General features: G+C 40.6%; 1 protein-coding gene across 2 annotated transcripts in view; it reads left to right on the top strand.

Moving 5' to 3' along the window:
* elovl6 (ELOVL fatty acid elongase 6) overlaps nt 1-23,473 on the top strand; it is an 89,692-nt gene extending 66,219 nt beyond the window's left edge. For both annotated transcript variants that reach the window (XM_048542248.2, XM_048542238.2), the window contains 2 exons: nt 6,465-6,616; nt 21,375-23,473. In XM_048542248.2, coding sequence (XP_048398205.1) covers nt 6,465-6,616; nt 21,375-21,802 — 580 coding nt within the window. In that variant the 3' untranslated portion in view covers nt 21,803-23,473. The remainder of the gene's footprint in view (nt 1-6,464; nt 6,617-21,374) is intronic.
* The last annotated feature ends 648 nt before the right edge of the window (nt 23,474-24,121 follow it).

The following is a 24,121-nucleotide window of genomic DNA, read 5'->3' as shown; positions in this document are numbered from 1 at the left end:
CTGCCAGTAGTCTAACTCTTAATGCTTGCCACAATTCCCATTCTTACTCAGTCTTTTGATCCAAGAAGTAAGGCTTAACTAGTAATTTTTATGAGCCACTGAAATATTATTTTTGAGTGGTATACTTTGGTCAAGTACTGACAATTACTACTATTGAAATCTCATTAATTATGAATTGTGGCTCCTTAATTAGTACATTAACCCTTTGTATAAATTGTGCTGTCTGTACAATGTGCAAATGTAGAAGTAGCAAAGCAATAAATCGTATGTTGTTAATAATAATTGGGCCGAAGACTTGGTCGCCACTTAAATAAACTTTTGATAGTTTTATTGACCTGTTTTAGTATGATAATTTCTCAGTCACCTTATTAGTAGAGTATCAGAGAGATGGTGGCATAGTAGTGATGTTACTAGACTAGTAATCCAGAGGCTCAGGCTATTGTTCTGGAGTCACCAGTTCAAGCCACAGCAATAGATAGAAATTAAATTCAAATTAGTAGGAAATGTAATTGAGAGCTAGTTTGCCAGTACTTAAAACCTACCATCATTAGCACATTTGGATATGTGAACCAAAATTTACAATCATGTTGTTGATTTTCAACTGCTGTCTGAAAATGCCTAGCAATTCACTCAGATCATGGGTAATTAAAGAAAGCAACAAATGCTTGCTATGCTCATATCCCATGAAATTTTATTTTAAACAGTGTTATATTTTTTAAACACCTAACTTTCCATCCTGACCATTTTGCTTGACGTTCCTGTGAAGTGCAAAGGTGTGTATGGAATCATTTCCATTTTCTTAAAACTAATGAAACTCTAGTCTGGAATATTTTCTTTACCTACATGATCCATGTTTCTGTGATTTGAGTCACTTATCTGTATTCTTGTTCTTGGTATAATGAATTTCTGTGTCCCTTTTATATCAGACTACTTTTATTAAAGGAAATGAAAACACCATTAATCTTTTAGCATAACATGTAGCTATTACCTTGATTAACTTCTTAACTAAATACCAATAATCTGAACAAATAAATTTTACTGGCATGTGTGCTTATTTCTTTCTATTATTTAGCCCTTCACAATGTGAATTTGTCGCCTATTGGGTATTTCGGTACATAACTTTGTTTTAGTAACAAAGATTGATCTGAAATGAAGCAAGCTGGCATATACTTCAGGATCTGGACTAGGAGTTCCATCACAGTTCAACATTTTATTTAAATTAGTGTAGTTAATACTGTATTGAATCGGGTTTTGAAGCTCAATAAATCTGTTTCAGAATGAACCATTATCTTTGTCAAAATGCAGTTGAGAGAAGGAATGTGATGGACAATGCTTTATCCTCTCTTGTCAACTTTCTATTTGCATGATGGTTTATTTATCAAAACTCTTTTTCTCCCTGTATAGCTATTCTTGTATTTTCCCTGAAAATTTTTCAAAATTTACAACATTTGTATGCTGTATCACTATTCAAATGTATAATTTCAATAAATAAAAATAAATAGCACATAATGAACTTCTCAGAAAACCTGTGGCAGATGAAACATGCACTGATGCAAATAAATCCAAACATTTCAAACCTAAAAACCATGTGCTGTGAATAATACATTTGTTGATTGATTATTTGGTCATCCATGTCTAATTGGTTAATGTGATAAATTCTGTCTCTGTGGATATTACAAAAATATTTGTAGTGCCACAAATTTATATTTATAAATATGCTATTTTGCAAGGGTACCACTGTACAGTAATATGCTGTTACCTTGCTTCTAGAATCCCAGCTGATGTGTCTCTCAAAGCAGACTGCTGGGGTAAGCAGTTTATTTTGCAGTTATGAACACTTTAGCTAGAATCTGCATTGCTTACATTAACAGGCGCTACAACCCAGGTTTAGACTTATTCATAAATCGTCACTTTTCTTAAATCATCTCTTTTCCCCCATCTCAGAGTTTTGAGTTAGTTATGTAAAAATAAGAATATGAGTTGACGTTAATCGTGTGGGTCAGGTTTATTGTCTCAGCGTCCCCTTCGCAATACTTAGTTAACTGGAATAAAGTCTAAGTAACTCCACAACTGATGCTGCGTCCTGACCCGACTGTACTTGATTTTATTGCAATCACCCAACTACACCTGTATAATGACCCCACTAATCTCCCTTTTCAAACATCCAACTAAATAACCCCTTCCACAACCCTATTCTATTTTTGATTAAGTTTCCTGGAGAATTATGCACAACACATTTCTTTCATAAGCTGGACCAGTAGATCCAGAATAAATTCTAAAGCCATGTTAGTTAAAAAAAAAATTGCACAATGCCCTTAGCATTGTCACTACCTAGACGATTCTGCCGTTTTTTAACAAATATCCAAAACATCAAGAAAGGAACTTGACCATTGGGCTAGTCTCATCCCAGTATGATGTCTGTACATCATCAATCCATCTCAAAGTAAAACGTCCTAACGCTTAAGACTACTCTGACACCTACTTTAATGCCTCTTCATTGTCAGTTGTGCAGTCTGCTGAATGTTTAGAAAACTTCACATTCCCCACCATTCTGGGTACCATGTTTGAGATGCAGCTGGATTAAAGCCTTCTATAAAGGAAAGGCTTGTGTTTCTTGTTTTATATTTAATTGTCTTGACTATACATCCAAAACACTTGCTTTTTCAAAAGCCTCATGAGAGTAGTTATGGGCTAATTGATGATTAATATTTTGCCAGTTATTATGATTCAGTTTGATTTTGTATTTTCATAGGGAGGGTGCTGTCAAAACAAATGAATGCAAACAAACTGGTTAAGGTGATGCTGCATTGGACACAAGACCTGGAGTAGGCCATTCAGCCCCTCATGCCCGTTCCACCAAGTATAAACTGAAAGAAGTCCCAACCTTCTAGAGCTGGCTTTTACCTTCGTTGCAAAAGTCACAACCAGGAATATATGGGCAGATCCATTGTTTCTGCCTGCTCTGGCCCCACAGAACTCATCTCTTCCTACCTTGACTTAGTTTTTTCACCCCCCTGTCCATTGCCCACTTCCATTTGCAATTCTTCTAATGCTTTATGTAAGTTTCAGAATTTCATTTCGGGGTTCCAGCTGTCACCTCTTCACCTGGATGTGTAGTCTCTTTACATGTCCATCCCCCATCAGGACAGTCTCAGGATTCTTTGCTTCTTCCTGCTTTTAAAAAAAAGAGGCCTGAACCATCCTCAACAACCACCACTGCCCTCCACCTGGCCGAGCTTATCCTCACTTTGAACCACTGCTTTAACTCCTCTCACTTTCTTCAGGTCAAAAGGTTGGCCGTGGGTACCTGCGAGGTCCCCAGTTGCACCTGTCTCTTTGTGGGGCACATGGAACATTGCTCGCTTCAGTCCTACTCTGGACCCCCGCACGTAGATATTTCTCTGGTACGTCAATGACATCATCAGTGCTGCTTCCTTCTCTCATCCAGAATTGGGGAAAAAAGATCTATCAATTTTTCACTTCCAATTTCTACCCTGCTGTCACCTTCACCTGGTCCATATCTGATTCCTCCATCTCCTTCCTCAAAATCTCTGCTTCCATTTCTGGGGATAGGCTGGCCACCAATGTCCATTATAAATCCATTGACTCCTACAGTTACCTGACTATACATAATCGCATCCTGCTTCCTATAAAGCCTCTATTCCATTCTCCCAGTTCCTCCATTTCAATCGCATCTGTTCAGATGATGCCAACTTCAACAAGGGTGCCTCCAAAGTGTCCACCTTATCCTCAGTCAAGGATTCCCCATCACTGTGGTTGGCAGAGTCCTCTGCCATGTCCATCTTATCTCCTGCACTTCAGCCCTCATCTCATTTCTTCCCTCCGACAGCAGCGATATCTTCCATACCTCCAATTCCACCAACATCTACATCCAGAGGATCATTATCTGCCATTCCCACTACCTTCAGTACAATGCCACCACTAAGTGAATATTCCCCTCCCCTCCTTTGTTAGTCTTCTGCAGGGGCAATTCCCTCTGACACCTGGTCCACTCTTGCTTTTACTCCCAATACATGGCATCTTCCCCTGCAAATGCAGAACATGTCACACCTGTCTGTTTACTCCCTCCCTCCTCGCCATCCACGGTCTCTGAAACAATATCCAGTGAAGCAGTGATTTACTTGGCACTTCACTCAATCTTGTCTCCTGTATTTGCTGATCACAATATGCTTCCCTTTCCATTGGGGAGATGAAGCGCAGACTTGCCGATTACTTTGCAGAATACTTACGCTCTGTCGGCAGAAATGACCCTGGGCTTCCTGTTGCCTGCCACTTCAGTACACCACCATATTCTGTTTTGGGCTTGCTACAGTGCTTCGGCAACACTCGACAAGCTGGAAGAACAGCACATCATTTTCCGCTTGGGGACCCTGCAACCTTTTGCATTCAATTTTGAATTCAATAGTTTTAAGGCCTGAGCGCCTTCTCCCATGTTCTTATCCCACACACCAGGCCTTGACATCAAACCACCTATTATTAGCCACCAATGCCCATTAAGCATCTATTCATTCTTCCAGGCTTTATCCATCCTTTTGTCTGCTCAACTGTTTTCTTGCTCTCTCTGGTTCCATCTCCACTGATGGTTTACTCCTTCCCCCTCCCCCAACCCAGCTTCATATCTACCAACCTTTTCCAAGCTACGATCAGTTCTGAAGAAGGGTCACTAGACCAGAATGTTAAACCTGCTTTCTCTCTGTAGATGCTGCCAGATTGCTGAGTTTTTCCAGAAATTTGATTTTTGTTGCCATGAAACCTGTGCCGATCTGGGCCTCTTTTCTGGAATGGTGAAGGGGTGCAGTGCAGCAATGTCATGCTGTAGTTCTTGAATCCAATTCATGGAGGCTTGCTGTGGGTCCATGATGTAAAATGAGATTTATGCACATGTGATCCCAAAGATCATGAAGTAAAATTCTTTAATCCCATGGCATCTGGTCTTTACAAACATTAAAAGAACTTGAGGCTAAAATAGGACAATAGAATATTTACTTTGAATGAGCAGTTAGTTCACATCTTGGTTGAGAAAACCTTCATCTGAAGCCTCAGCCTCACAAAGATCAGCCTTTTCCCAAAGAGCATCTGCAGATATTGCAGTTCCATTACTAAGTGTCACCTGTTGCTATAGGCCATGTTACTGTAAAGTAATTGAATAGCATCTAGATGCAGGTTTGTTTCAAGTTTGGGAACAGTGTGCCGCCTTCACGTTTACAAGACAATATGAAAATTGTGGCTGTGTCACATGACAAAAGCACACAATGTAGAGTGCTGAGGCAGCATGATGACTGCCAGATAGACCAACAGTTACAAGTGATGGCGATGGATGCAAGGTGAGTGCAGACTTCTTTAAATATTTAAGAAGTTTCTCTTTTAACTACATACTGTACAATACATTTGCACACCCATTTATTGACATATTAGTAACTATTTAATAGTTCCTTACGAATGTTGAAATGCTCATCGTATGCAATACTTTCATATGTGTATTATGAACTGTTTAGATTTAGACATGAATTTGTGATTACTTATCCATTTGGAAAGGAATAAATAACAATAAGTGTGAGAACCACTGATGTATGATTGCCAAGCATCTGTTTCCATAGTGAAAATTTAGTTTGGGTTTCAGTCAGTGGAACTTTTCTCACATCAGAGCATTCCAGATAATAACCAGGATACTGAAAATTTGTGTCTGATGACATCCAACAATAGGGCACGTTTGGTAGCAAAGGAGCTGTGGAGCTGGCAATTTTCTGATCAGTTTTTTTTTGTTGACCGAAGTGCATCAGATACTAAGATATTTTGTTCCTTTGGTGTTCAGTTGTTCGTCATGGTGGTGGTGATTGCATGCTTTACTGGTTGACATTCGTAATGACATCAGGGAACTTTATTTTGAAACAAAAGGCAAAAAAACTGCTCATTTAACTGCAGATTAACATTGTGTAGAATTTCAAGAATCAGTGAGGTTTGACATATTAGTAAGCATATAGACTCAAGAAACATCGAGTTTTAACTGGAATTTTGGAGTATAAAAATGTTTTCGGATGCCCAGAAAAATGCATAGTAAGGTTTCTTTTAGAGCCTATGTAAGAATAGAAAAGTCAAATAAAAGTCACATGAATAGATTGCTCACAAGTCAACTTATCTTGAACATGTGTACTTTAAATGCAATAGTCACATGTCAGAGTATTTGTTCAAGGCAGCTAATTGGCGTGCAATGGTACTTTTTGCTTAATTTCTCTTCTTTTGGAAAACATTTTGCATGAGACAAATCAAAGTAAAAGTAGTATTTTATTATGCAAAACTATAAAGTATAACTGCATTTTTTGTCCTGTTGTAGTGTTCGTGAGCTAATTTGCATAGCTTGAGGAAAAAGATGGATGCTTTAGCTAAATGTCTTCATTATAGTCATATTATGCCACATCCTTTTATTGTCCTTTCTTTCCTTAAAGTATTATTGGTGCCGTACGTACTGGAGCATATATGGTATATATCCTGACAACCAGTGGCTTGAAGCAGTCAGTGTGTGACCAAGGCTTCTACAATGGACCGATCAGCAAATTTTGGGCATATGCATTTGTGTTGAGCAAGGCACCTGAGCTAGGTGAGTGTGGAAGACTGTTTTATGTTTTTGCTAAATGTTTTGGGATATTTATATGGAGAAATTCATGCCTTATGAAAATATTATCACCAACTAGTGAACTAGTTTAAAATTATTCAATGGCCACTATATTGAAGACACTATTGTGTTGATCTTGGAAAAATAAAACTCTAAAAAGGACTTACTGTGGACCAGTGAAATCAATATATTTTAACTTTAATCCTGATTCTGGCTGATAGCCATTACATACCGCATCAAGCTTGCTACATCGCTTATTGTATTAATGCAGACTGCTCAAACCGTCTCGAGTTACTGCTTTCTAATTCTCTTGAGTTAGAGTGCTGTAAGCAATTTATGTTGAAACTTTAAAACTCCTATCTTTTTTGCCATACGTCAATCCCCAGGCTGTTAACTAAATTGTGAAAAAAAAATTGGTGAGGCATAAGCAGTGACAAAAATTGCTTCAAAAATAATGTCCTTAATGCAATGTATGGGGACAAGATCATGATTCCACATCCCACATGTGCAAGTTAGTTGGATTGGCCATGCTAAAATGCCAATAATGTCCAAGGATATGTAGGCTAGGGGGTTGGATCTAGGTGGGATCCTCTCTTCAGAGTATTAGTGTAGACTTGATGGGCTGAATGGCCTGCATCCGCACTGTAAGGATTCAGTGATTTCTTGCTTGGTTTGAGTAGCTGGCATTTATGTCATGGGTTTTTGCCTATGCAAGTAAAATAATTTGTGAATGGGTGGCGGCATTTGACTATTTATTTGTTTTGTCCAGCCTTTACAAAGGTTTAAAATCTGACTTTGAACATTTATCATATTACATTATACCATTTAGAAACATTTTTCTTTACTATTACACCGACTGTATTTAATGAACGGGTCACTTTTTTTCCCTCCGAGTTTGATGTAAGGGCTAACAGATTCCTGAGCTATCATCCAATAGCCTGTGAAGTGAAGACTGACTTTCATCTGCAATTCTGCAACAGATGGAACAGTTAGCCTAGTCACATACTGATATTTGAATTTGTGTTGGTTCAAAGCACCATAGAAATCATCTCTGCATTTTGAGATAAATGTTATTCCTGAAGTTGAAACTTTAGTATGTGATTGTTTTACTTGGTTATTACAACAACAACTTGAGTATTTCTTCACTATATTTGACTTGCATAGAAATGTAAGATGTAGAAACAAGAGTAAGAGATTTGGCGCCTCAAACCTGCTTCACCATTAAGCTAGATCATGCCTGATGTTCTTGCTGAATGCTGTTGTCCTGCACTCCCTTTATAGATCTGTTTATAGAAAACCATCTATATCTCGACTACACTATATTAACTGAGCCCTGGAGACCAAGTATTACAAAGGTTCACCACCATCTGAACAGAAATGCCTCCACACCTCCATCTTAAATGGCAGTTTCTTTATCTATGCCCCTCATAATTTTATACGTTTCAATCATGTCACCCTTCGGTCTCTTCTGCTCACGAAAAAAACCCCAATCTATCCAGTCTCTCTTCACAACTTAAACTCTCCAGCTTAGATAATATACTGGTTAATCTCCTCTGCACCTTTTCTACTGCAGTCACATCCCTACTCTTATATGGATTCCAGAACTGCACATAACACTCTAGCTAACCAATACTTTATAGAGTTCTAACATCACTTCCCTGGTCTTAAACTCTGTGCCTTGACTACTAAAAGCAATATTCCATATGCTACCTTATCCATTTTATCAGCCAGTCTTGCTGCCTTAAGGGGCCAGTGGATATGCACACCAAGGTCCCTTTGATCCTTGGTGTTTCCCAGAGTCCTACTGTTCATGATTTACTCTCTTGTCTTGTTTCTCCTGCCCTAGTGCATCACTCACTCTTACTTGAATTAAATTCAATTTGCCACTGATCAATCTATCTGACGTGTTTCTTGTAATCTAAGGCTATCCTCCTCATGATTTACCATCCCAACAATTTAGGTTTTATCTGCAAACTTACTGATCACCCTCCTACATGTCAAACCAGTTCGCTTATATACACCACAAACAGCAAGAGCCCCAGTATTGATCCCTGGGGAGTCCCATTGGACACAGGCTTCCAGTCATAAAAACTGTTGCCCGCTGCTTTCTACTACTCAGCCAATTCTGTATCCCATTTGCCAAATTTCCTTGGATTCCATAGGCTCTTACTTTCGTTATCAGCCCCCCATGCAGGACCTTAATGCACTACCCTCCTCTGAATACTTGGTTAACTCTTCAAAAAATTCAATCAGGTTAGTCAGTTTTGACTTCCTCTAACAAAACCATGCTGACTACTCTTGGTTAAAACCTGCCTGACCCTCTGCCGATTAATCCTGTCCCTCAGAACTGTTTGTAATAGTGTTTTTTTTAATCACTGAGGTTGGACTGATTGACCTGTAGTTTTCTGGTTTATCTCTTGCTACCTTCTTGAATTATGGTACCACCTTGGCTGCCCTACACTCCTGTGGCACCTCTCGTATGGCCATCTACCCTACTATTTCATCTGGCTCCACGCACAAATTAGTACTATGATCCTTAATGAGCTATAATTTCTCTCTAGATATCCTTTTATCCTATTATACTTGGGGTGAAAAGGCCTTTCAAATTTTCCTTTATTTTATTTGCCATTATTCTCTCATGCCCCCCCTTTTTGATCTTCTGATTTAATTTTAAAGTTTCTCCTAGTACATTCTGTACTGGCGATATCTGCTATTTTGAGCCCCTGATATGTGCCATAAACCTCACTTCTCCTTATGCAATCCAATGTATCCCTTAACCTCCATATAATTTACTGGATTTGTTGGGCCACGTTTGGTCTTTATTGAAACACGTTGGCCCTGTTCTCTCCCTATTTTCTTCTTGAATGCACCCCTCCCAGCTATGACACAGTTTACCTAAAAATCTCAGCTTCCAGTTCGCTCTGGAAAAATCATACTTGATCTTATTAAAATCAGCCTTTTTCCAATTTGCAGCTTTGATTTCAGGCCCATCCTTGTCCTATTCCGTATAAATCTGCAATCTAACAGAGTTATGATGGCTGTCTGCAAAATACTAACCCACTGATAACTTCAACCACTTTTCTCACACACCAACCTACCGACCTCCGGATACAACGCATCATCCTCCGACACTTTCGCCATTTACAATCCGACCCCACCACCCAAGACATTTTTCCATCCCCACCCCTGTCTGCTTTCCGGAGAGACCACTCTCTCCGTGACTCCCTTGTTCGTTCCACACTGCCCTCCAACCCCACCACACCCGGCACCTTCCCCTGCAACCGCAGGAAATGCTACACTTGCCCCCACACCTCCTCCCTCGCCCCTATCCCAGTACCCAAGATGACATTCCACATTAAGCAGAGGTTCACCTGCACATCTGTCAATGTGGTATACTGCATCCACTGTACCCGGTGCGGCTTCCTCTACATTGGGGAAACCAAGCGGAGGCTTGGAGACCACTTTGCAGAACACCTCCGCTCAGTTCGCAACAAACAACTGCACCTCCCAGTCGCAAACCATTTCCACTCCCCCTCCCATTCTCTAGATGACATGTCCATCATGGGCCTCCTGCACTGCCACAATGATGCCACCCGAAGGTTGCAGGAACAGCAACTCATATTCCGCCTGGGAACCCTGCAGCCTAATGGTATCAATGTGGACTTCACCAATTTCAAAATCTCCCCTTCCCCTACTGCAACCCTAAACCAGCCCAGTTCGTCCCCTCCCCCCACTGCACCACACAACCAGCCCAGCTCTTCCCCCCCACCCACTGCATCCCAAAACCAGTCCAACCTGTCTCTGCCTCCCTAACCGGTTCTTCCTCTCACCCATCCCTTCCTCCCACCCCAAGCCGCACCCCCATCTACCTACTAACCTCATCCCACCTCCTTGACCTGTCCGTCTTCCCTGGACTGACCTATCCCCTCCCTACCTCCCCACCTATACTCTCTCCACCTATCTTCTTTACTCTCCATCTTCGGTCTGCCTCCCCCTCTCTCCCTATTTATTCCAGTTCCCTCTCCCCATCCCCCTCTCTGATGAAGGGTCCAGGCCCGAAACGTCAGTTTTTGTGCTCCTGAGATGCTGCTTGGCCTGCTGTGTTCATCCAGCTTCACATTTTATTATCTTGGAATTCTCCAGCATCTGCAGTTCCCATTATCTCTGATAACGTCAACCACTTGCCTGGTTTCATTTCCTAAAATTAAGTTCGGGTCCTCCCCTCCTTTGGAGGCTGTTCTTAATACTGGCTTCATAAACTCTCCCAGATGCATTTGAAGAATTAAACTTTCTCAAACCTTTCATACTATTACTACTCCACTTAATATTGTGATTTTTAAATTTTGAAATCTGTACTCTCAACAGACTGTTTATATTGCCTGTAATATGTGTGAAATCATGGACTCTACTGGTATTCTTGATGATCATGTGTAGGAAGTGCTGCCAGCTTCAGAAATTTGAGTTCTGGGTTTCAAGCCTGAGTGACAGCCGGGGTAACTGTGGTACATTCACCACCTTGACAGTTCCACGAACAGCATGTTCGGCGAGGTGTTTGCACCACGACTTAAAGGCTTGGATGCCAAATAGGAATGGGTGATTGCCAAGCAGTCCAAGAGAAGTAGGCAGTCCTGGGGCCAGGCTCACAAATTGGTTTTCTGTTTTTGAAACTGACAAAAACACTGGTTCCTCAAGGGAGTGCAGTCTGTGGCACCACAAATGAGTTGGCTGTGCAGCAGGGGTAGGAAGCAGATAGGAAGAGCAACAGTGATAGTGGGTTCACTAACTAAGGGAGTAAACAGACATTTCTGGGGCATACATTTGATTCCAGGCTGGTATATTGTCTCCCTGATGTCAGTATTTGCAGCAGGACATTCATGTTGGGGAGGATGAACAGCCGGAGATTATAGGCCATATGGTACCAACTGCTTGGGTAGGAATCAGAATTTAGGAAGGATTGTGGGAACCAAGAGAAAATATCAGAAGAATACCAAGGTTCAAAAAGTATTTGAGACAGACATAAAATAGTAAGTTAATTGGTGAAATCAGAAAGAAGGAGAAAGTAATGAATTCTAGATCAATGTTACTGTATGTGTATATGAATGCATGGTGTATAGTAAAAACACATGCAGATTGCCATTGTGGCAATAACAGAGACTTGATTCAAGAAAGGACAACGCTGGGTGTTAAATATTCCTAGGTACAAGTATTTGTTACTTGCCTAGTAGATTCCTGCTGCCCCTTTCCCTGTGATGGAAGGGGCATAAAGCCTGGGAACTGCCATTTTTCCAGACCCACATGAGCCATAGTGGTAGTATCCCTACCCCTGGACTGAGGCACCCAGGTTCAAGTGTCAGCTGCGCCAGAGAGTGTGTAATATCATCTCTGGACAGGTTGACTAGAAAAGTAGATTATACATGCACAGTGTATTCAGAAAATATAGAAAGAGTAAAGAATGGAGGAGGAGTGGCAGTATCGGTTAAGGCACGCTTTGCAGTGCTAGAGAAAGCAGATTCAGAGGGTTCAAGGACAGAATCAACTTGGCTAAAGCTAAGGAAGAAAAAGGCTGCAATTAGATTGCTTGGTGTAATCTGTTGCTACCGACCAGCAGGAAGGATGCAGGGAAATTACAGAGATTGGTAGATATCATAGAGTAACTATAATGAGGAACTTTAATTTTGGTGGGGAAGTTTCTAGATACAATTCTTTGGAATAGAATTAGTGGGAAATGGTGGACTGGTTGAGAATAGTCAGGATAGACTTGTAAAATAGAAACTGAGTTTAACTAACTTGCTGGACTGTTTTGAAGAGGTGACAAAGGTTAAATAAGTGTAATGCCGTTAGTGTGATGTATATGTATTTCCAGAAGGCATTTAATATAGTACCACACAACAGACGTGGGAAAAATTAAAGCTCATGAAATTAAAATGAAAGTAGCACAGTTGATATGAAATTGGCTCAGTGAATAAAAACAGTAAAATGGTGAATGGATGTTCTTCTTGCTGGAGGACTGTTCTTAGTGGAGTGCCCAGTGGCCATTGTGGAGACCCTTGTCTGTAGAATTTGAAAGGACTTAGACATGTTGGTGGATAGATGAGATGGTATCAGATAAGTTTCAATGCTGGAACATGTAGGGTGATGCTTTTTGGGAAGAAAAATTTGGACAGACCGTATAAAATAAGGTGTACAGTTCTAAGTGAGATGCAGGATATATATGTATTTAGCTCGTTGAGGGTGGCAGAGCAGGGGAAGCAATTGTGATGTGAGAAAAATCTTTTTAATACAATGAATGGTTCAGGTCTGGGATGCATTTCATGGAAGTGTGTGGAAGCAGATTCATTTGAAGCTTTCACTTTAAATAATGTTTCTATTTAAATAATCATCCAATGTGCAATGTTAGGGGTTAAGGCAAGCGAATGGCACAAAGTCATGAAGTTCATTTGGATAAATTTTATCTGCTATGTGTCACCCCATTCCATCGGCCTGTCCTCCTTCTTTTGAAGCTTATCTCTGTTCTCCTCCATAATTTGCAATACTTGAAGATATTACGTCAACTAAGAATTTTGAAATTCTTTCTTCCAGCTTCCAGAATATTTTTATCCTCTTATGATGTGAGCACATAAACAATTACAGACAGAGACACCTGGTCAATCTAGCCTGTCTGAACACAGTTGTGAAGGCTTGTGTATCTCAATACTTCCTACTCAGGCAAAGCAATGTGATCTCTTGGGAGAATCAAGAAACCAGCTATAAAATTTAAGGCCAATTTGAAGGAAAAAATTCTGGGAGATTCTTAGTTTAAGCAATCACTAGTCTAAAGTTTTTTACTTTTAAGAGGTGATGTCCAGCCCAACCAATAAGAAGTTCAACTTTCTCTTCAAAGATTTCATTAAATTAAGCCATTTCTGAAGAAGGGTCCTGAGCCGAAACGTCAACTTTCCTGCTTCTCTAATGCTATCTGGCCTGCTCTGTTCCTCTAGCTCCACACTGTGTTATCTCTGACTCCAGCATCTGCACTTCTTGCTATCTCTGACTGAGATATAACCCCACTGTGTAGCTTCTTCCAAGGATGTCCACCTTGAAGACGTTGTCTTCCTCCATCCGGAAAAACCAGCCATGTCTGAAGAAGGGTCCGGACCAAAAATGTCAGCCTTCCTGATCCTCTGATGCTGCCTGGCCTGCTGTATTCCTCCAGCTCGGCACTGTGTTTTCTCTTACTTATGTTTTATGGACCTTTTTCAAGATGTTACTATTTATTTCCCCATATTCTCTATCTTCCATATCATTCTCCACAGTAAACACTGAAGCAAAATACTCATTTTAATTTCTCCCCCATTTACTATGTTTCCACACAAGCGTGGCCTTGGTAATCGTTAAGATGCCCTATCCCCGCCTCATTACCCTTTTGTCTTCAACGTATTTGTAGAATCCCATTGGATTCTCCTTAACACTGTTTGCCAATGCTATCTCATATCCCCTTTTTGCCCTGATTTCCCTCTTAAGTATGTTCCTTCTGCCTTTATACTCTTCTAGAGAGTCACTCAATGTCTGCTTTCCACACCTGACATGCTTTCTTCTTATTCTTGACCAAAACCTCGATTTCCCCAGTCATTCAGCATTCCCTACATCTACCAGCCTTGCCTATCACCCTAACAGGGACACACTCTTGTAATCTCATTTTTAAGGCTTCCCATCTTCCAGCCGTCCCTTTACCTGCAAACATCCGCCCCACAATCAAATTTTGGAAGTGCTCGCTTAATACCGTCAAAATTGGCTTTCCTCCAGTTTAGAACTTTACCTTTAGATACGGTCGATGCTTTTCCATCAGTATTTTAAAACTAAAACTAATAGAATTATGGTCACTGGCCTTTGCCTTACTTCCCAAGAGTAGATTAAGTTTTGCACTTTCTCTAGTAGGTACATCCATATATTGAATCAGAATATTTTCTGCAATGTTATCTGTAATCAAAAATGCCACTCACCCTTCTTTTTTGCCCCCTTTTCAATCCTTCCTTTAGCATCCATACCCTGGAACATTTAAGGTGCCAGTCCTGTCTGTCCCTGAGTCACGTCTGTGTAATTACAAGGATATCCCAGTCCCATGCTCCCAACTGTGCCCTGAGGTTGGCTGCCTTACCTTTGGCCTCTTGCTTTGAAATAAATGCAGTTTGATTTAACAGTCTTACCTCGTTGTCTGCTTTGTGCCTACCTGTCATGACGATTTGACTTGTTCCTTTCCCGACTTTACCAATGTCAGATTGATCTGTTTCCTCATTGTCTCCCTGTGGGCCTCTTGCCCTGCGCTGCGCCACGCCACGCCGCCACGACAGCCACAACCCTAGCAGCTCCCAAGCAGCTGTAGCAAATCTTCCTCCTCCCAATATATTAGTCCCTTTCCAATTCAGATGCAGTCTGCCCTTATACATGTAACTTCTACCCCAGAAGAGATTCCATGATCCAAAAATAGGAATCCTTCTCCCTTGCATCATCTCGGCAGCCATGCATTCATCTGCTTTATTCATCTATTCCTATCCTCACTAGCTTGTGGCATCGGGAGTAATCCAGATATTACTATCCTCAAGGACCTCCTTTTTAGATTCCTGCCTAACTTGCTATACTCTCTCCTCAGAACTTCATCCTTTTTTCTTCCTCTGTCATTGGCTGCAATGTGTATTGTGCCCTCCTGCTGATCCCTCTCCCCATTGAGAATATTCTGCACACTGTGCAAGATATCCTTCATCCAGGCATCAGGGAGGCAACACGCCATTCTGATGTCTCATTGTCAGCTGCAGAATCTCTCTGTGCCTCAGACTAAAGAGTCACCTATCATACCTGATTGCTTACCCCTTGTTATATTAGAACCAGTTTCAGTACCAGAAACCTGGCTGTCAGTGCTACATTCCCCTGATAATCCATCGCTCCCTACGTTTTCCAAAGAGATGAGGATAGCCAACAGGAGACAGCTGCATGACCTGCTTCCCTCTTCTACCTTTCCTGGAGGTCCACCTGACTGTTTGGTTTTCTTGCAACTGCCATCCATCACACCCATGGCTCCTGTAAATTGCTCATTGCCTTTAACTGCCGCTCCAACTTATTGATGCGATCCTGTAGACATAATCATCAGCAACGTGGAAACTGTCCCTAATCTCCCACGTCTAACAGAAGAGCCCATCACTGTACTAAGGGCCATCTTTGCACCTTAACAAACTACAAACCCAAAAAATAGCACTGTCTTATTGCTCTAAAAATACTGCTGCATGCTGGCTTACTATCTATGTTTTTATATTTTTAAAGTTTAATCAAGAGACAGGTCTCGATAACAACATGTAATCAGAAACTAATTCCCCCTACTCACTATTGTAGATTTACAAAAGAAAAACGGTATGGTTACGCTTTAAAGCTGGCCACTTAGTTGCTGCCCTGCTGTGAGCTTCCCCACACAGGTTTCTCCAATGTCTGCTATGAGTTTAGATCCAACCCTGACTTTGTTATTAAGCCTTCCAATAAGGGTGGTGCTGTGTAGTCTGGCAGATTGATGTCTACATTGCAAAGGCTGAGTGCCAGCTCTCAGATGCCTCCTCCTGTCTTCCCCCAAACAAGACCCCACTAGGCACATCAGGCCATTGTATCAACCATGATAACCGACGTCATTTCATCCTGTGATCTACTCCCCACTGCCTCTAAGGTAATAGATCCCCCAGCCTGCACAGCTCACTTCTACCTCCTTCTGAAAATCCACAAACAGGTCAGCCCGGGCAGACCCATTGTCTCAGCCTGTTCCTGCCCCACAGAACTCATTCCTTCCTACCTTGATTCAGTCTTCTGTCCCCTGCTCCAGTCCCTACCCATGTACAATCATGATTCTTCTGACGCTTTACACCAGTTTCAGAATTTCCAGATTGCAGGCTGCAGCTGCCTCCTCTTTATTATGGACATACTATCCCTTTAAACATCCATCCCCCACCAGGTTGGTGTCAAGGCTGTCCACTTCTACCTGAAGCAAAGGCTTAACCCGTCCCCACCAACCATCACCCTCTGCTTGGCCAAGGTCGTCCTCACCCTCAACAACTTCTCTTTTAACTTCTCTCATTTTTGTCAGGTAAGAGGGTTGGCCATGGGTACCTTCATGGGCCTCAGATTTGCCTGTCTCTTCGTGGCGTACGTGGAATATTCCTTGTTCCAGTCATACTCCAGACCTCTAGCCCCAACTCTTTCTCCAACATATCAACGATATCATTGGTGCCGCTTCCACCTTTCATCTGGAATTGACAAGGTTCATCGATTTCACTTCTAATCACCTGGTGTGTCTCTGATTCCTCCCTCCCTTCGTTGACATCTGTTTCCATATCTGGGAATAGAATTACCATTAATATCCACTATAAACTCACCAACTCCTACAACTATCTGGACTATACATACTCACAGAGATAATGGGAACTGCAGATGCTGGAGAATCCAAGATAATAAAGTGTGAAGCTGGATGAACACAGCAGGCCAAGCAGCATCTCAGGAGCACAAAAGCTGACGTTTCGGGCCTAGACCCTTCATCAGAGGATGAAGGGTCTAGGCCCGAAACGTCAGCTTTTGTGCTCCGGAGATGCTGCTTGGCCTGCTGTGTTCATCCAGCTTCACACTTTATTATCTATACATACTCACACTCTGCTTCCTACAAAGGCTCTATTCTATTCTCTCACTTCCTCTGTCTCCGTTGCATACATTCAGATGAGGCCAACTTCAACAAGACAGCCTCCGAAATGTCAACCTTCTTCCTCAACCGAGGATTCCCCAGCACAATTGTTGACAGAGTCCTCAACCGGGTCCAGCCCATCTCCCACACTTCCATCCTGTCATCCCTCCTGCAACAGCCACAGGGTTCCTCTTGTACTTACCTACTATCCCACCAGCATCCACAGCCAGAAAATCATCAGACACCATTTCCGCCACCTCCAGCGAGATGCCGCCATCAAATACATACTTTCCTCCCCTCCCTTGCCCACTTTCCTCAGGGACTGTTCCCTCTTGGACACCCAGGTCTACTCTTCCTTCACCCCCATCATCCGACACAGCACTATGGCACCTTCCCTTGCATCCGCTGAAGGTGTAATAGTCACCTATTTACCATCTCCCTCCCTAATATCCAAGTGCCCAAACATTTCTTCAGGGGAAGTAGCACTTCACCCACACTTCCCAGAATCTAGTCTGCTGCATTTGCTGCCAACCATGTGGTCCCCTGAACTTGGAGGAAATGAAGTGTAGACTGGGTGACTGCTTTGGAGAACATCTGCGCTCTGTCTGCAGTGAAGAACCCGAGCTTCTAACTGCCTGCCACTTTAATACGCCACTCTGTTCCCTGGCTGCCATGTCTCGGGCTAGCTGCAGTGTTCCAGGGAGGTTCAGCGCAAGCTAGAAGAGCAGCACCTCATGTTCCGCTTGGGGACCCTGCAGCCCTTCATACTCAATAATGAGTTCAATAATTTTAGGGCCTAAACTCTCCCATGTCCTAGCTCCCTACCTCATATACTAGGCTTTGTTATTGCATAGCCTCTTGTTAGCCAGTAACAGTCCCCGTTAACAGCTTTTCACCCTCCTAACCAGATCAGTATCAACTACTTTGTCTATCCAACTGCCTTTTCTCTCTTTCTTTGCGCTCTATCCCCACCTATCGTTTACTTCTTATCCCCCTACCCACACCTTATCTACTACATATGAACTGACATTTTCCGAGTCATCATCAGTTCTGAGAAAGGGTCACCAGACCTGGAATGTTAACTTGGAGTTTGCACAGATGCTGCCAGACCTGCAGAGCTTTTCCAGCAACTTCTGTTTTTGTTGTGAATTTCGGTGTTTGTTTATTTTTCTTAGATGGACTCTGATGTCCAGAGATACTTGAAATCAAACAGTAAAGGCAGTCAGCTGTGCACATTCACTGCTGGGGAGACAGCAGTGTGGGCTTATTTCTCCATTTGATTCGCTTCCCATGTGACCATTACCTTTGTCTCTCTTCTGCCTTTTAAAAGTGCCATTGTTTAGACTTTTTTTCTGCCGAAGTTCCAAAACAATGCAACAGCTTTAAAAAAACAGTAATCAGTGCTCCTAGAATGAAGCTCCAACACTGAAAATTCCTCAAAATAGGAGCACTCCTACGGCCACAACATTTTCCTGACTTCCATGTTGGGTTACCCAGAATCCACTGAACTTTTCCTTTAAAAGATGACCTTTACATTAGCATTCTACAAATTGCAATGAGCTGCTAAAATTAAGAGCTAGAGCAGCAGTAGCAGCCTTAACAAGAAAAGCCATTTTAAAAATTCAGTCTGCTTGGCCAGCCACTAGGCTTGAGAGGTTTTACTGCATGAGACCTTGAATGACCATGATTTGGCATCAAATTTTACTTCAGCCCACCACCCCAATCCTGGGTGGCATGTACTCAGTAATATTTCTACCACACTCAGGGAGGCCTTTTTAACCAGTCCTTAAACATTCTCCAAAGGCACAATACTTTGTAGATTTTGACAGTTCTCTGATTTTTCATGTAATGGAAATGAGCATTCCCATTACTTAAAAGAAGTTTAAAAATTCTAAACAAAAACACCAAATAGAAAAATGTTAGAATAATCAGAAACAAAAACAAATCACCTCAAAACCTTCTGATTCTGCCGTTGGTTTGTTTCCAACATCTGTCCAAATCTTCATTGAAAACTTTATTGATGATAATTTTTTTTTGGGAAATCTTAAACAAGCATGTTTCCAGTCATATATTCATATAAAGCCACTGAAATCCAAATTACAATAGCCTAAGCTTTTCTTACTTTCAGACTTGAGTTGGCTTCTAGAAGATCATTCTGACAAATGTTGGATTACTGGTGTCAAGCTTTTAAGTTCTGCTGAAACATGCCGTCTTTTGCAATTTTTTGTAAATCAGCCTTTTTCTTCAAGCTGTACACCTCATTCTTGATCTTGTATGTGTCCACATATATGCTTGCCTAATTGCCCCCATATGTTCCCATGCAGTCCCCTACTCACTATTGACACATACTTGTAAACCGCTGCCCCTGCCGAACATCCTTTCTGAAAAGGACTCTTTGCCAAACCTCATGCTACCTCATTTTCAGTGAGCGGCACAATTTAAGTGTTGATCGCACTTTTGATGATGCTTTCGATCTGTTTGACTGATTGGACATTGATTGGATGGATTTAATTTTTTGAGAGTCTTGTTCTGAGGACATGACTAGACTATTTTTCACCTTGTCACCTAACTGCCGTTGTTACGAATGGGCTGGAACAGATTGGCTAGGCACACAGCTGGGTCGGGAATATGGCTCATCAGAATTAGCCCTGGTATTTTGTACGTACTTACAGCCTTTGCTGCGTCCAGTGTACTTATCTATTTCCCAGTTTCATTTGAAGTAGATTGAATTGACATCTGTGGTGCTGGGGACCACAGGATAAACTGAAATAAATCAATTTCTTGACTGTTCTGGCTGAGGTTGGTTGCAAATCTTTTGCCTTGTCTTGACATCTTGGATTTGGTACTGTTGACGCTTATGCCATGAAGCTTGCCTTATGTCCCCACACTGCCAGATAAATGGTATCTTGGCTTTCATTGGAAGGGGCTTTAAATACAAGAGCAAAGATGCTTTGCTGCAGCTGTTCAGGTAAGACCACACCTGGAGTATTAACTGTAGTTCTGATCTCCATGCCTAAGAAAAGATATACTTGACATTTCAGGAGTCCACCAAGCTGATTCCTGGGACCAAAGGTTTGTTGTATGAGGAGAGATTTGAATCACTTGAGTTTAGAGGAATGAGACTGCTTCTCATTGAAGCATGAATAACTTTAGTAGAACTAGGTAAACCAGTGCAGAAAAGATGTTCTCCCTGGGGCAGGGAGTCTGGGACAAGGTTCAGGGTCTCAGGATGAAGGATAGATCATTTAGGACTGAGATGAAAAAATTCTTAACTCAGATTGGTGAGACTATGGAATTCTGTACCACATTAGATAGCAGAGGCTATGTCACTGAATATATTTAAGAAAGAAGTACATTTCTAAAGACTAAATGCATCAAGGTGTATGTTCAGTATGAGGTACAATTTCAAAACAGTAAAATAGATGATAGCCATTCTCTGGTTCATTTCTTAGGGCAATGCATGGACGAATCAAAATCAATCTGCCTAGTTTAACACATTTCAACAAAGCTTGGGAGTTAACTGCCAGTCATCACTGGCTGATGCTTTCCCCATAGCAGCACCTCTACCAATCAGAGTCCACTTACTAATCAATCGAAATTTTCCCTGTCATTAAGTATAAAATGTGATTTTCACCTTTAAATTGATATTTTGTGAATTATCCTAATAAATGTAAGATAAACAGCAATACTCGAGTTCTGTCCTTTCAAACAACTATAATAATCAGCTTTAAAAAATTTTAAAAATGTCATGTTAGTACTTTAAGTAAGTGACTATCTTCAATTATTGTATTGCTGCAAAAACAGGACTTGGAAGGATTGAGCGTTATGCTGAACGAATATTAAGTAATTAATTCTTAAAGCTGCTTGAAACAGTAAATCTTAGTGGTTGATGGTGAATTATAATGCATTTAAATAAGTTAAAAGATAGATAAAACATTCCTGGAGTAAGTGTTTTTAATGCAGTTTAATCAGCACATCGTAACTGTTTACACAAATTGAAACAAGGTTTACACAGTGAAATCAGCTTTATTTACAAATGTGTTTCTCTGTCCTTTATAGGAGACACATTCTTCATTATATTGCGGAAGCAGAAGCTCATTTTCCTACACTGGTACCACCATATTACCGTACTGCTTTACTCCTGGTATTCTTACAAAGACATGGTGGCTGGAGGAGGGTGGTTCATGACGATGAACTATGGTGTGCATGCTGTCATGTACTCCTATTATGCTGTAAGGGCAGCTGGCTTCAGAGTCTCACGGAAGTTTGCTATGTTCATCACCATGACACAGATCACCCAGATGGTACTAGGCTGCGTTGTTAACTATTTGGTGTATGAGTGGATGCAGCAGGGTCAGTGCCCATCACACATGCACAACATTGTCTGGTCCTCCCTCATGTACCTCAGCTACTTTGTCCTCTTCTGCCAGTTTTTCCATGGGGCCTATTTGAGCAACAGCAACAGGAAAGCACTGAAGGCCAACTAGAACTGAATGGTTTGAGGTCACAGCTCAGGGGCATCAGTCACATGGCACAGTGACATGTATCGAGTGCTTCAAAACGGCAGCCTCTATTCATTAGGTTGGTTTAATCCATTGGAGCTAATGGCACCTCAGTGAGATCATTCTAAGAAGTTTCAAATTGTAAGAAAGGTGCTCCTTTAGGTGTGTTAATAGGTGATGCAATACACATATGGACTTTATCAGTTGTTGTTAAATGTCAGTATGGAGGTTTAGTGATCTGATTTTTTTGTAAATGGATCAACTGAGGTACAAAAACGAGCTTAATGGTTTAAGCCAATCAGTATTGAATCTGAAGGGCAGCTAGAAGAACCAAAAGCTTCAAGAAAAGATTAATGGTTTAAAAAAATATTTTTTTTAATTATTCAAAAATGAAAGATTCTGCACTGATAAGATTACTAGCAACTTCTTGATCCATGGTGTCTCTGATAATAAAAAGTAGAGTAAAATACCCATTTTTGTGAATATGTGGTGTTGGAGAACATTTGCATTTGTACCTTGTATGGCCTTTTGAGAACTACCAATTGAGTTATAATGTTATTATTCCTAATAAAAATGCAAATTTAACTAAAGTCACAGCATTTATCACGTTTTAGAAGTACATTTGCAGGAAGAAGATGATTTTCAGTTCTAATTGTATTCTTCCTCCTTTATTTCTTTCCTGAATATTGAAATGAAACTATTTGATATTAGCGGCCTTGTTAGTATGTTCATTGAAATTCTTGCGCCTGTTGGTGTTAACTTATTTTAATCTTAAATGTAAAGTGGCAGAGAAAGAGTTTCATGCAAATATATTAATGAAAATACTAACATCATATAGATGATTTCAGTGTACATTTATTGATTACTTATGGCAAGTTTATAAATCTGCCTCACAGACTTATCGGTCAAGAGTAAGCCCATACTGAGATTCAAGGCTTTTTTTCCTTGGTTTTCAGTTTCTTTGTTTATATTCTATTCTGAGGCACTTAAAATTGTTTGAGTACATTGTTCTTTCCCAAACTACTACTGGATCTTTCCAGAGTGTATTCAGTTTCACTGAAACTAAATTGCTTACATAGTTTACATTTCCTTGCCACTATTTCTGAAATTGTCATTTCAAGTCGTGATGTCTATGCCATCTCTTTGCTATTTCATCTTTACTTTAGTCAGTTTATAAACATTTCAGAGCTGTGGGTATTTGCATACAACTGCAACAATCTAAAACAGTTTGAACAGTTTTATTAAGAAATTTCAAAGTAATCAAAAAAGGCTGATGGGACCACAAACGTACGCTTAATAAAATTTGGGTTTTACAAAGATCTTTATATAAACAAGCTGGGGATACTTTTACAGATATTTTTACTTGTATTTTTTGATACTGTGGTCTTATGGTTAAATGATTCAGTGTAAATAAATTCTGGGGCAGTGAAGCTTTGAAAGAGATTATTTAACCTTTAATCTGCAAACTAAGACATGATAATTTTCATGATTTTACAGTAAAATGCTACATACAACAACATTTATCAGGCATACAAGGTTTCCAAATTCATATTTTTTTTGGTAAAACAATTGATTCAGAGCCAAAGTATTGTACCCTGCTGTGAATTATCAACTGGTGATGCTGTAACACCTAATAATAAATATTTGTAAAATGTTTCTGATAGCTTTATTTCTTTTAATTCAAGATTAATTATATATTCTTGCAAGATTATTAGTAGATTGAACTGTAATTGCACATGTTGTTTTGTTAAATCTTCAGGGTTTTAAAATAATTTGCAAAAAATTAGCAATATTTTAGCAAATGGGTGCAAAATATTCAAGGTTCTTATCTTGAAGCATCTCCATACTTGCATGTCATATAAAGAGAAGTTTAGCACTGATCTCAGAATTTGTTTGGCTAGTTCAGATTTTTTTCCACTGTAATTCAGGCACACTACCTCAAATTAATGCTTGTTCAAACCCTGGACTTCATTGAATTAGTTGAGCCTCCTTTGGACAGCACAATTTACATAACTACCTGTGGTTACAGAACGAAAAATTAGCCAATATTCTTCTCTGATCAGTATATGGTAATATACCCTAGATGTGCACATGTGGGCTTTAATCTCTTAAATTTTTCAGGAACAATTTAATCTGAACACAAATGAATTGCTTGTTTAAAAGATTGAAGATCTTTAGGTGAGTGTAAAATACCCAAGTGTCCTTTCTCTTTCACAGAAGAGTCATGATTGTTTTGCCTAAATGCAATTCCACTCATAAAACTGACACCCCAATTCAAGTTTCACATCAATTTTCTGCAAACCC

This window comes from Stegostoma tigrinum, chromosome 1, assembly GCF_030684315.1.
Source record: "Stegostoma tigrinum isolate sSteTig4 chromosome 1, sSteTig4.hap1, whole genome shotgun sequence".
Taxonomy (NCBI): Eukaryota; Metazoa; Chordata; class Chondrichthyes; order Orectolobiformes; family Stegostomatidae; genus Stegostoma; species Stegostoma tigrinum.
This window is presented reverse-complemented; position numbering and strand designations above follow the sequence as displayed.